The sequence below is a fragment of the Sceloporus occidentalis genome, unplaced genomic scaffold (assembly GCF_023333645.1).
Source record: "Sceloporus occidentalis isolate IW3139 unplaced genomic scaffold, rSceOcc1.0.p SCAF_3, whole genome shotgun sequence".
Classification (NCBI taxonomy): Eukaryota; Metazoa; Chordata; class Lepidosauria; order Squamata; family Phrynosomatidae; genus Sceloporus; species Sceloporus occidentalis.
In genome coordinates this window covers 202,339,694-202,353,984 of record NW_028316983.1, presented here as the reverse complement: position 1 = coordinate 202,353,984, position 14,291 = coordinate 202,339,694, and the positions used below count along the sequence as shown (strand labels likewise).

Sequence of the window (14,291 nt, the reverse complement as noted above, 5' to 3'; positions counted from 1 at the left end):
GCAAGATCGTTCCTTCATGCACTGGGAGTCATGAAACAAATCATTGTGTGATTTAACTTGTAAACATGGGGGCAGTTTTCTACCCAACAAATCTGAGAAAAATTATCCCTGGGCTCTTCCTCTAAATTGGTGAGAAGAAACTATATACCTGTTCAGACAAGAATAAAGCAAGAAACACATCTCCAATTTAATTTTTCAAAACTTCAACAGCAGAAAAAGAGTATGAAGATTAAACAGGTAACTCAAAGCAAAAAGATTCTGGCACAGAACTACAAACTTTATACTTGAGTTTTCCTCAGTTAGCACTGAAATGAATGTAGCTAAATTATTTTTACTTCTACTGATCCAAATATGCTGGGTAATGTTCTACATACAGGAGCTCCAGATTACTATCTGCTCATCTGTAACTTTTCTAATTTTATGTATTAACCACCTTGACTTACTAAAATGATATTTACTTGCCCAAATCCAGTAATTTAAGTCTGTAGTATAATTCTTTAAGAGGCTACTGATTTTAGCAACATAAGTGAAAAATAAGGAATCTTGTCCCTCCGTGTGCAGAGGATGCACAAATTCATAACTATGCCTATTATTTACGACAACCCTTTTGAAATCTTCACCAATGTAGAGCATCAATCCCGATGACCTACAGAATTACCAAGGTCATAAACCAAAATCACTATAATGTGTACAAGGGAGATCTCTGTAATTTGTTGTGCTTGCTAAGGGGACATTTCTAATCCCAGCTATTCCTACATCTACGGAAAGCAGTGAAATGTTTAGTGGGCCTACTCAAGCTGAAATTCTTCAGACTAGCAAGCATGCTGGCCAGTTGTTTCCTCTTGCAGTAGAAGGCATTAAAGAAACTATCATTTTAGGCATTTTTTTTTTTAAAAAGAGTGCAACTTTTTAGAAGCCACTATTAGATTGTAAGCCCGAGGGCAGGGAAATGTCCAATTAACAATTTGTAAGCCGCTCTGATAGCCTTTGGCTGAAGAGCAGGGTATAAGTAAATAAATATATTATATTACTCTGGTTTGTTTCTACCATAACAAGTCAAAGGAAAAAAAAACATTGCTTTTTCTTAGGTTGTTTCCTCCCCAACAACCAAAGAAACAAGCCATAACACTGTTTCCTGTCCCTTTTAAATCAATGCAACTTACTCTCATGTTGGGGGTCACAAAAGAGACTCCTGTTTTACATTGCATTACAGGAATTCCTGTTTTACATGAAATTTCTAGTTTACCAATGAGAAAACAGTTTCTACTGAAGAGTTACATGTTATTTCATCATTATGCATCAGATGAGGGAACCATTTAGCCATTTGTTGTTGTTAACTGCCTTCAAATCAACTTCAACCTATGGCTATCCCATGAATGTGAGACCTTCAAGTCATTTTTTCAACAGCCTTGCTCAGGTTTTGCAGACTCAGGGCGAGGCCTTCCTTGATTGAGTCTATCCATCTAGAATGCAGACTTCTTTTCCTACTACCTTCTACCTTATCAAGTACAACTCTCTGTTTAGTCATCTTGGCTTCTAGGAGATTTTGGGCTAGATCTTCCGTTTTAGGTATCCACAGAACTTTTCCCCAGAACCACTTTTTAATTGAGATTATTTTCTTCCTATCACCTTTCCTCACTGTCCACCTTTCAGTCATACACAGAAACTGAAAATATAATGTATGGACAATCCTAACTTCTTTACACTGCAGGATTTTGACTAGTTTCTTCATAGCTGCCCTTCCAAGTCCTAGGCTTTTTTCTGATTTTGTGACTACAGCCACCATTCTGATTAATGACTGAGCCAAGATGGACTGGATGGCCCTTATGGTCTCTTCCAACTCTAGGATTCTATGAGATTACAAAGATGCTACAATATTACTTTGCAAATGATACTGTACTGTACTAAGGTATGGAAAATCTTGAATTATTTCAATGTCTTCATAATCTACCTTGAAGTAATGTAAATAATCTGTGATCATAAATTTTGTTTTCTTAATGTTCAAGTGTAAACCCTTGTTTGCGCTTTCTTCCTTGGCTTTCTTCAGCAATTGTTCCAAGTCTTTACTATTTTCAGGTACAGCATGGTGTCATTTGCATATATGAAATTGTTGATGTTCCTTCTTCTAAAATCCATGCCTCCTTCATCCATGTCTAACCCTGTTTTATGTAAGGTATGTTCAGTTTACAAGTTAAACAGATAAGGTGATAAAATGCAGCCTTGCCTGACTTCCTTCCTAGTTGGAAACCATTGTTTCTCTGTATGCTGTCCTGACAGTAACCTCTCGTTCTCAGTATCAGGACAATCAAATGTTTCAGCACAAACATTTCTTTATGAGTGAGCTACAATTTTTAACCATCTACACCAGGGGTAGGCAACCTACAGCCCGCGGGCCGCATCCGGCCCGTCGAGGCCTTCCCACCGGCCCCTGTGCAGTCCTGCCACCGATCGCCTCGTTTTTCCGCCGCTCCGGGCGCCATTTTGTTTTTCAAAATGGCGGCCGAAGTCTCGCGTGACCTCAGGATGGCAAAGGTCACGCGAGACTTCGTCGCCATTTTGAAAAACAAAATGGCGGCGCCCATCTAGGAGGCCTGGTGCAGCCCCTGGAGCACTCCAACAGGGCTCCAGGGGCTGCAGTGGGCCTGCAGCAGGCTCCACCTCACCCTCCACCCTCCTCCTCCTCCTCCCTAAGAGCAGGGAAAGGAGGAGAGGCAGAAGGAGTGCAGAGCCAGGGGGAAAGGGAGCCAGAGCGGCAGCTGCAGCCACAGCAAGGCGAGAGGTTGGTAAGGTTCATTGGGGGAGGGGGTTTGCAGAAGTAAAAACAGCTGAAGGAAAAAAGATGAAAAAAGTAAAAAAGATGACACAGTGCGCATGCTTGCTGCAGTTTATTTTCAATTGCATTTTAGTAATTTCCTTGCTTGTAACTTTATTATTAGTATTATTATTAATATTACTACTACTACTTGCCCTGGGTGTTCTTTCTGCAAAATGCCCTCTCACCAACTTGTGGCTTTTCTGGCTTGACACAATGTGCATGCTTGCTGCAGTTTATTTTCAATTGCATTTTAGTAATTTCCTTGCTTGTAACTTTATTATTAGTATTATTATTATTACTACTTGCCCTGGGTCTTCTTTCTGCAAAATGCCCTCTCAATGAGAAAGAGGAGGAGGAGGATGAGAAAGAGGTGGAGGAGGTGGAAAGGTGAGTCATTTCAGGTCTGCCTTGGGTTTTTTCCATTAATTTTTAAAAATATATAACACTTATTTTTGTTTTTTTATTTCATTATTTTTATTTTTGCTTTTTATTTCATTTCATTTCATTATTTTTATTATTTATGAAGGTGAGACAGTGTGACTTTCTAAAGTGCTGTAACAAAGGTCTGCTGTAACAATGATAGTGGGGGTGATGACGATGATGATGATGATGCTTCGGTGGAAGCTCCGCCCCTGGAGGGTGGAAGCTCCACCCCTGATATGCTGCTCCGCCCCTGGGGGTTGGAAGCTCCACCCCTGGCATGCAGCTCCGCCCCCAGAGGGTGGAAGCTCCACCCCCAGCTTTGGCCCCCCCAGTTGTCTGAGGGACAGCAACCTGGCCCCCGGCTCAAAAAGGTTGCCTACCCCTGATCTACACAATCCAAGGTGCTGTTATAATTAAAAAAACAACAACACAGAGGCCCGTTACAAATGGGCAGGAAAGTACGCAGAGCGCGTACTAGGGTTAGAAAGGGGTGGTGCTTCCGCACCCTCTAACCCTAGTGCGCGCTCTGTGCGCACAAAATGCCAGCGGCCGTTCCACACGGCCACCGCCATGAGGACATCATGACTGCGCTGCCTCTATACGGGGCGGCGCGGACGTGATGTCCTCGCTCCGCGCCAGGGTGCTTAGTGCGCCCTTAGCGCGGAGCAGGAAGGAGCTCAGTTCCGGAGCTCCTTCCTGGTTTGGTCCGCTGGGCGCAGCCTTCACACGACTGCGCCCAGTGGACCAAAGGAGAAAGGGCCCAAGCGGCCCCTTTCTCCTCCTCCCCGCCGCTGCGGGGTGTCCTTGGGGCTTGAAGCCCCAGGGACACCCCTTTTCAGGCTGCGGGGAAGCGGCCTTTTGCCGCTTCCCCGCAGCCTGGAAAGCGGCGGATCGGGGCCTTAGCGGCTGCCGGTCTAACCACTGAGGCCCTGATACACCGGGGAAAGGGGCGGGTGCAGCCCGCCCCAAACAGGCAGTCTGTAACCCGCCCCTGTGTCTTTTTTTAAAAAAATCTTTAGTGTGCTCCATTATCCAACATGGGTTTGCAATATGATCCCTAATGCTTCTTTTCCTGAACGAGGCATGGACATCTAGCAGGCCTTACTTCATATTTCAATGGTCCTGTGGTTAATGTAATCCCTGGTGTCCTCTTTTAAAGGGACTGGAATGCATATTGAGTTTTTCCAATTTGTGAGCCATTGTTCTATTTTCCATATTTGTAGATAGATTAGAAATAGAGTATATTCTGTCTCTGTATCTTGAAGCAGCTCTATTTGTATGCCATCTGTTCCTGATTATTTATTTCTCCCAGGTGCTAGTGCAGCTTCCACTTCACTTTCTAAGATTGCAAGTTCACCTTTATATGGTTCTTCCTCAAATGAATCTAGCATGCTTTCATCTCTTTTATATAGGTCTTCCATACACACTTGGCCCTCCACATTTGAGGCTTTGACTTTTGTAGATTTGATTATTTGCGGATTTGATTAATACGTTCTTTCTAGGTCCTCCAGTGCAACTCTGGCAGAAGTTGACCATAGTCACACTGGAAGACCTAGAGAAAACACGTAGGCATTTGTAGGTCTTCTAGTGCAATTCTATGGTAAACGTCTGCCAGATGTTAGCCATAGAGTTACACTAGAGGACCTAGTGATTCTCTCAGACAAAAAGGATGATTTTTAATAAGCACCCCTAGCTAGCACAGGCAATGGTAAAGGCTGCTGGGAGTTCAACATTAGGAGGGAAGAACACTTCCAACCAGTACTTCACACCTCGATCCTATCACTATTTATATAGCTCCAGTTGACAGGTAAACATTCATAGAAGTGTGGCATTAGTTGATTAGCACCATTTTACAGCCATTACATACCATGGCCAACATCCTGTTAGTTGGTTGGTTGTGTGTCTTCAAGTCATGTCTGATTTATGGCAACCCCAAGGCAACACTATCAAGGGTTTTCCGGCAATGTTTATTCAGAGTGGGTTTGCCTTTGTCTTCCTATGAGGCTGAGAGTGTGACTTGCCCAAGGTCATCCATTGGTTTCTACAGTCAAGCAGGGAGTCCTAGTCCAACATCCAAACTACTACACCATGTTGATAAGTCCCAACTAAAGTAAACCTATTTAATCAATTCATGAATTATGAGTTAATGCATAGGTAAATCCCATTGACTGAATAGTTCACCTCTAGTCAAGACTTACAATAGGTTATAGGCCAGGATATAGTAATATACATCTTGATTTTTTTTGCCAGTTATTTACTTTAAAATACTTTTCTAATTTCCCTCTACATCTTCATACTATATCAACATCATCAAGCTTTATAGGCAGAAGAGAGATTATGCTGGAATAAATTTGATAGACGGAATATATTTCAAGCTGGAAGATCTTACTTTTAACCCAGAATGGTAACCAGGCTGTCCTCCAGAGGCTGCTGGAGTGCAGCTCTCATCAGCCCTAGTCAACAAAGCCACTGTCCAACAGTTAGAGGACCAAACAATTCCCATTCCTGTTCTGGCCTATTGTGCTGAAGCAATGCATCTTAAGTTTATATAATACAGGATACTGACAATTTATTTTCTCAAATATAACCAGGGACTGTGATTCTATGACTGATACCATATTTGTGCCCACTGGCTAATCTCTTTTGTTCCTTCCTGAAATCTTCTACAGACCAGCAGCCAATGGCCTGCAGACTGGCATCAGTTCAGTACCACTATTTTGAACAGCAATGCACTAGAACATATGACATACCTAGGTGAAATATATATTCTGTATCACCTTCTGCTATGTATTTTGTAATGGTATAATAAAATCATAGAATCATAGAGTTGGAAGAGACCACTAGGGTCATCCAGTCCAACCCCCTGCCATGCAGGAAATCCAAATCAAAGCATCCCCAACAGATGGCCATCCAGCCTCTGTTTAAAGACCTCCAAGGAAGGAGACTCTATCACCCTCCGAGGGAGTGCATTCCACTGTCGAACAGCCCTTACTGTCAGGAAGTTCCTCCTAATGTTGAGGTGGAATCTCTTTTCCTGCAGCTTGCATCCATTGTTCCGTGTTCTAGTCTCTGGAGCAACAGAAAATAAGCTTGCTCCCTCCTCAACATGACATCCTTTCACATATTTAAACAGGGCTATCATATCACCTCTTCACCTTCTTTTCTCCAGGCTAAACATCCCCAGCTCCCTAAGTCGTTCCTCACAGGGCATGGTTTCCAGACCCTTCATCATTTTAGTTGCCCTCCTTTGGACACGCTCCAGTTTCTCAATGTCCTTTTTGAATTGTGGCGCCCAGAACTGGACACAATATTCCAGGTGGGGCCTGACCAAAGCAGAATACAGTGGCACTATTACTTCTCTTGATCTAGACACTATACTTCTATTGATGCAGCCTAAAATTGCATTGGCCTTTTTAGCTGCCGCATCGCACTGTTGACTCATGTTCAACTTGTGGTCTATTTGGATTCCTAGATCCCTTTCACACGTAGTTTCATTCAGCCAGGTGTCCCCAATCCTATATTTGTGCATTTTATTTTTCCGCACTGAGTGCAATACCTTACATTTCTTCGTGTTGAATTTCATTTTGTTAGCTTTGGCCCAGCTTTCTAGTCTATTCAGGTCATTTTGAATCTTGATCCTGTCCTCTGGAGTATTAGCTATTCCTCCTAGTTTGGTGTCATCTGCAAATTTGATAAGTATGCTCCCAATTCTGTCATCCAGGTCATTGATAAAGATGTTGAATAGCACTGGGCCCAGGACAGAGCCCTGTGGGACCCCACTGGTCACTTCTCTCCAGGATGAAAAGGAGCCATTGTTGAGCACCCTTTGGGTTCGGCCGGTCAACCAGTTACAAATCCATATAACAGTTACCTTGTCTAGTCCACATTTTACAAGCTTGTTTGCAAGAATGTCATGGGAAACCTTGTCAAAGGCCTTACTGAAATCAAGATATACTATATCCACAGCATTCCCTTCATCTACCAAGCTGGTAATTTTGTCAAAGAAAGAGATTAGATTTGTCTGGCATGACTTGTTTCTCTGAAACCCATCTTGACTTTTTGTGATTATGGCATTGCTTTCTAGATGTTCACAGACTCTCTGTTTAATGATCTGCTCCAGAATCTTTCCTGGTATTGATGTCAGACTAACTGGACGATAATTGTTGGGATCCTCTTTTTTCCCCTTTTTGAAGATGGGGACAACATTTGCCCTTCTCCAGTCTGCTGGGATCTCTCCTGTTTTCCAGGAGGTTTCAAAGATTATTGCCAATGGCTCCGATATTACATTTGCCAGTTCTTTTAATACCCTTGGATGGAGTTCATCTGGTCCTGGAGACTTAAATATATCTAGATTAACAAGGTGTTCCTCTACTATCTCTTTACTTAGGCCTGTTACAGACAGGCCAAAATAAAGCTGCTTCGAGTCACTTTGGAAGTATGGTATTTCAATGATGCATGCGTCCTAAGAGTCCAAAAGCCGCACCAAAGCCACGCTCCAGTCCTAAGGACTGGAGTGCAGCTTTGGTGCAGCTTCCAGACTCTTAGGACTCATGTATCATTGAAATACCATACTTCCAAAGTGACTCGAAGCAGCTTTATTTTGGCCTGTCTGTAACAGGCCTTATTCTGTGCTGAAATTCCCCTATTCTGTCCTCTGCTCCATTATCCTCAGGTTGAACACCCTTTTCCTTTTTTGAGAAGACTGAGGCAAAGAAGGTATTGAGTAATTCTGCCTTTTCTCTGTCTCCTGTTAACATTTTGCCATCTTCTCCATGCAGTGGCCCTACCGTTTCCTTCTTCTTCCTCTTGCTGCGGACATATCCAAAAAACCCCTTTTTATTGTTCTTAACCTCTCTAGCAAGCCTGAGTTCATTCTGCGCTTTAGCTTTTCTGACTTTACCCCTACACATGCCTGCTATTTCTTTGAATTCCTTTTTCGTGATTTCCCCCCTTTTCCATTTCTTATACATGTTCCGTTTCAAACTTAGCTCCGTTGAAAGTTCCTTAGTCATCCACCCTGGTTTCTTGAGACACTTCCCATTATTCTTTTTCACTGGAACTGTTTGAAATTGTGCCTTCAGTATCTCCCTTTTGAGAAAGTCCCATCCGTCCTGAACTCCCTTATCTTTTAGTATTTCTGACCATGGAATCGCCCTCAATACTTCTCTAAGTTTACTGAAATTCGCTCTCCTAAAGTCCAGAATGTGTGTCTTACTCTGCCTGGTTTCTCCTTTCCATTGTATTACAAACTCTAGGAGAATGATTATATGTAGTTTTATTATTTCTATAACCCAATCACAGTAAATTTACTTCTAAGTAAACCACACTAATTTTAATTTAGCTTTACCAAAAGAACCACAGGTCTGCAAGCCTGCCTTTTAACACATGATAGTTTCATGGACAGAATAAAGGGCATGAAATATGAGGGTAGGGCACTTTCAGTTTCCCAAAGCTTTCCCGTCTGGTCACTAACGCTGCTATCACACTTCAGAAATAAAGCAGTTTGGCAACACTTTAACTTCCATGGCTCAATGCTATGGCATTCTGAGGATTTGCAGTTTGGTTGGGCACTAGAGCTCTCCAACAGGGAAGGCTAAATATCTCACAAAACAAAAAATCCTGGAATCCCACAGCACTGAGTCATGACAGTTAGTGTTAAATTGCTTTATTTCTGCAATGTTGATATACCCTTAGCTGTATTTCCCCTCACCACTGGCAGGCAAAGGCCATGTCAAAACTGCTTCAATGGCACCTACTTCCTAGTAAGCATGCAGAGCTTCAACTAATTTTTCCCAGGGCACTCAGTCTGTGATTCCTTCTCAAATAAAACCTGCAATCCCTATATAATTTGACTCTTTTCTGATTTTACCCACAAGTAAAAAAGTTCATGTGCCACATGATCCTATCTGTACATGAACAGATATAAGTCCCAATAAGGCTTACTCCCTTATAAGTATGCAGTGGAAAGTTTAATGTATGGTGTTGCTTACTAAATACTTCTTCACAGTATAATACTTTCATAATAAACTTAAACCAGTGCTACTTGTTTCCAAGAAAAGTGTGTCAAAGTAGGCAGCAAGTATTTTCAAAGCAGCAAGTATTTTCAAACCAAGCCTTTTTAAGAAAACAAAAAACAAAATGGGGCAGACTGAAAATAACTGAAATACATCTGCTTACATACCCTAATTGTACAGTGAGAAATTTCAGTGTTGGCAAAATGAAATCTTAAAAGGGATGATGGGGAAAAGTAAGTAGTGTGGCATCTCTGCATTTCAATTTTTCTCTCAAATTGAAAAGGAAAAGAACAAACTCTTAAAAGAAACACAAATGTTATACTGAATTGAAAAAGAAAGCTTCATTGGTAAGTTGCAGAATTTTCACAAATGCTTGTAAGGAATATCCTAGGACTGCTCCTTATGCCACATTAAACATATATTTTCAGTTGCACATAATCTGAACAAAACACTTCAATAAATCCTCCCATGTAACTATTTATACAGGTAATGGGAGGTACATATGCACCTTTTGTGAGGCAGAAAGAACTACTTGTTTGTGCATATGCCAGATAACAATGTATGTCTCAAATGTATAGTGTAATGTAATAAAATAATCCCTTAGAGACTAAGGATTTTTTTGCCTTGACATTAACTGAAAGAGATAACTCTTTTAATACTTTAATCTAACCACGGGCCCAAACAGACCAGCCAAAATAAAGCTGCTTTGGGTCACTTTGGAAGTGTGCTGTTTAAATGATGCATGAATCCCAAGAGGCCGGAAACCATGCCAAAGCCATGCCCCAGTCCTAAGGTGTGGAGCGCAGCTTCTGGCCTCCTAACATGTGTGTGTCATTTAAACTGTGTACCTCCAAAGTGACCCAAAGCAGCTTTATTTTGGCCTCTCTGTTCAGAACCCGCTTTTATTTATTTTTTGAAAAGTAGCTATAGATATCAGGAGGGGACAATTTCCAGTGCCTAGTCAAACACTTATTAGATGGCATATGCCGTTCCAAAACAAATTATTTCAGTCAGGAAACAAGAGCCCCAACAAGAGAGGGTTGGAAACATTTAGCTTCAAGTAATGGAAGCCACAGATGTATTAATAATAAACATTTGTATGCAGCCTTTAAGTATTCAAAGTACTTCACATACATAACTAGCCACGATGTTGTTAGTACTATTATCCTTCACAGTATGTGGGGAGGGGGGGGGGGGTTGACGTTTAAACCTTTAGGGCAGAAGAGTTTGTGACTTCCTTGATTCTTCACTGTTTCATAGCCAGTATCAGCTTCACATTCAATGTCTGAAGGAGGAGTTCAGGCATTTAATATCCACCCAATACAGTGTGAAACCAGCTTCATTGGGAGGCTTTTCACAAAAGTTTAAAAAACAAAACCAAGAGAGATAGGGCATGTCTCTGATATAGGCTAAGCTATTTTTGTGGCTGGAGTGACTTCACCAACCTTCCCAAACTTGGGCCCTCCAGATGCCTTGGTCTACAAACCTCAAAACTTCTCCTGAGGGGAAGGGAACTGACACCTAAAACATCTGCAAGCTGCCAGGTCAGGGCAACCAGATGTCCAAACTGCAAAGGAGGACATGGCACTGTGAAATGTAGGACACTGAACAAAAGGGTAGGGCATAGCAAGAGCTAAAAATACTCTTATATGCTTTTTAGTGATGCTCCAAATGGAGGACACTTTGCAATTCCTCCTGGAGAGGAGGCTGAAATGTGAGGCAGATGCTGGAAAAAGGGGAGATCTGGTGACTGTGAGCCAGGCTGGGAAAGCTGATTTGAGGCGGGGTGGCCAGGCACCCCCCTCTCCAGGACCTCCTATCAAAAGGCATTCCAAAATGTCCTCCATTGTGAGCATGACTAAGAAGCCTGCGTTTACATTGCTATGGGGGCTTCTAGCTGTTGTTTGGAAACGTCCTCCATTTTGCAGCGCCTTGCCCTCCTTTGCTGCCCTTGTGAGGCTGAGAGAGAGTGACTCCCCCGGGGCGCCAGGACCTGTCCTCCATCCCTCGCTCGGAGCCTGACTAAGGCGCTGGCCTGGGCAGTCTCCCTTTCTCCTGGCCTTGCTGCCCCTGTCATCCGGGGAGGCGGAGAGAGGAGAACCCGCCAGGACCCCGATCCCAGAGGAACGCTTCAGAGGCGGCGCAAATAGGAAGCCGGGGCCTCCCTCCCTTTCACCCGGCCCTCCTCCTCCTCCTCGCCCACTCGGCAATTTCTCGGGCTCTGAGGCCTCCGCCGGGGAGGAGAAGTAAGGCCGCCGAGCCCCCGCTCCTGACAGGCTGGCCCTGCCCAAGAGGAATGCCGCAACCTCCTCCATTTTGAGAACGGCCAGAAGGCTGGGCGTCCTCCTCCTCTTTTCCAGCCCCGGCCCCGGCCCACGAGGCCAGGGCCAACCGGGCCCTCCTCCATTTTGAGCAGACGCGTCCTCCTTTCTTCCAGGACCTCTCCTTCCATTCCAGCCCCAGCACCCCCCCCCCGGTCCAGGAGGAGGAATGCCACAAGCGACCAGGCCCTGCCCTTACATCCCAGGCCCCTTTGGCCTCCCTCCATTTTGAGCAGGAAGCCTGGATTGGCGTCTAGGAGCGTAGTCTGTTCTTCACATCTCTACAAGTCTTTTCAGATACATACAGATATATGTGTGTATATTCTATTATATATATATATATATATATATATATATATGTGGCGTCCTCCACTTTTCTGTCCTTTTCCCTCTCTCTGAGGCCTTGAAACAGAGGCGTCTGGATGGGGCTTCGATCGGGGCAGAATGGCCCTTGGAAGAAGGGAGGGAGGGAGGTCTCTGAGTCCCAACCCTCCTCTAGCGCCCGCCCGGGCCTCCTCCTGGGAGCCGCCACCAGGCCTCTCGGGGCGGGCCCTGAAAGGCCGAGGCGCCTCCCCTCCTTCCAAGAGCCGAGTCACAACCACGTCGGCGCGGCCAGCACTGCGGAAATGGAGGATGGGGCGTTGCGCAGGCCTCACACTGGAGGGGGAACCCGGTTTGGGAGCGGCTTAACTCTTTGTCTGGCTCAAAGGCTATGGACTTCTGGGAGTTGGAGCTCCGCTCCGGGCCCCACAACAAACTCCAACTCCCAGAATTCCATAGCCTTTGAGCCTGTGAGCGTTCAACCGCTGCCAAAGCGGGTTACCCCTGACTCCCCCTTGGCTTCTCTTACCTGTGTCCCCGATGATGATATACTTGAAGAGATACGCGTAGGCCATCTCGCTCCTCGCTCCTCGGTGACGCGGCGCTAGGCCCCTCCTCCGCCTCCTCTTCCTCCTTTCCCCCGAACGTTCGAAACCGTTAACGGCCCCCAACAACAACAACAGCCGCCGCCGCAGCCGCCTTCTCCTTCTTTTCCAATGCGCGGAAGCCTCCCACGCTGGGCCTTGCCCTCTCTCTCCCTCTCTCTCTCTCTCTCTCTTAGCCCGCGCACGCGCACTCGCGCTCACAGGCAAGGCGCCCCCCCCGCGCGCGCGCCCTTGGCCTTTATATACAATAGAGGCAGAGATCTAGGGAAAGAACGTCTTGGAAGTCCCGCTGGAAGCGGCAGTTGGGAACAATAACAGCAGCCCTGCGCCCGAGGCCGCCCCCTCCCACAACGCCTCCCTGACGTCACGCAGTGGTCTCTCTCTCTCTCTCTCTCTCTCTCTCTCTCTCTCTCTCTCTCTCGGCCGACTCCGGAAGTGCTCAAAGAGGACGCCTCAAACAGCGTCGACGATGACGATGACTGCGACGCCCGGCTGTGGGTGGGGAGCGAGGATTGGGACAAGGAAGGCCGGCTTGTTGGTTGCTTAGGCGTTGGAGATTACTGCCGCTGCTGTTTCGCTTTGAGTGTTCTGGCCGCCTCCCGTTGCACTCTGGGATTTGCAGTCCCATGAGGGGCGTTTAGAATGCTCAGCCTCAGAGCTCTTAGGCGTCACTGGACTACAAGCCCCAGAATGCAACGGGCGGCTGCCAGAGTGAAATAGCAGCACTATAAGAGTGTAGTTTTGTTCGTTGTTGTTTGGGTGGTTGTTTTTTTAAAGGGCTGAAAGTACACTCCTCCCTCCATATTTGCGGCTTTGATATTTGCAGGTTTCATTGTTAACAGATTTGATTAATATGTTTTCTCTAGGAATATCTAGGTCCTCCACTGCAACTCTATGGTCGACTTTAGCTAAAAGTTGCACCAAAAGACCTAGAGATTCCTAGAGAGAATACTCTACTAGACATTTGTAGCTCCTCCAGTGCAGCTCAGTGTCTGTTGGGCGTCAACCACAGAGTTTCCCTGGAGGACCTAGAGATTCCTAGAGAGGTTTCCTCTCAGCTAAATTTTTTTGAGTGATGAGGCAGCAGTTTCCAATAGGCCCCTCATTAGTGGGTCTTTGGAAGACTTGTTTGGGGTGACTCAACGTCCTCCTTTTTCCAGGACACATCCTACATTCCAACCTTCTGCCCAGGAGTCCCATCCACACGGCAGGAATAATCCGGTTTGACCCCACTTTAACTGCCGTGACTGAAAGCTGTTCAAGGAATAGTTTTTTGTGGGTTTTTTGGGCTACAGGGCCATGTTCTAGAAGAGTTTATTCCTGATGTTTCGCCGGCATCTGTGTCTGGCATCGTCAGAGAATGCTGACCTGGAAGACAGTGGATATATATATATATATATATATACACTGTATGACCCTAGCTTGAGAAGAGTGATTTCCATGTTAATCCTCCCTATCCAGGATCACACAGTATATATGTACCCACTTTTCCAGGCAAGCATTCTCTGAAGATGCCAGCCACAGATGCTGGCGAAATGTCAGAAATAAACTCTTCTAGAACATGGCCACATAGCCCAAAAAACCCACAAAAAACTATGGATGCCGGCCATGAAAGCCTTAGACTTCACATTGTTCAAGGAATTCTGGGAATGGCAGTTGGTTGTGGTACCAGAGCTTTACCACCTGGACACATTCAGGTTATTGAGTAGATTTTGGGGTTTTAGTCATTACACATTACTCTGTCAGAGCTCTGGTGCCACAGCCAACTACCCTTCCCAGAATTTGAGCGATG

General features: G+C 45.0%; 1 protein-coding gene across 1 annotated transcript in view; it reads right to left on the bottom strand.

The window, feature by feature from the left end:
- The window catches only part of RAB2A (RAB2A, member RAS oncogene family), a 60,045-nt gene extending 46,988 nt beyond the window's left edge, over positions 1–13,057 (bottom strand). The window contains exon 1 of the mRNA XM_089517365.1: positions 12,424–13,057. Within this exon, the coding sequence (XP_089373491.1) occupies positions 12,424–12,469 (46 nt within the window). The 5' untranslated portion in view covers positions 12,470–13,057. The remainder of the gene's footprint in view (positions 1–12,423) is intronic.
- Between the last annotated feature and the right edge of the window lie 1,234 nt (positions 13,058–14,291).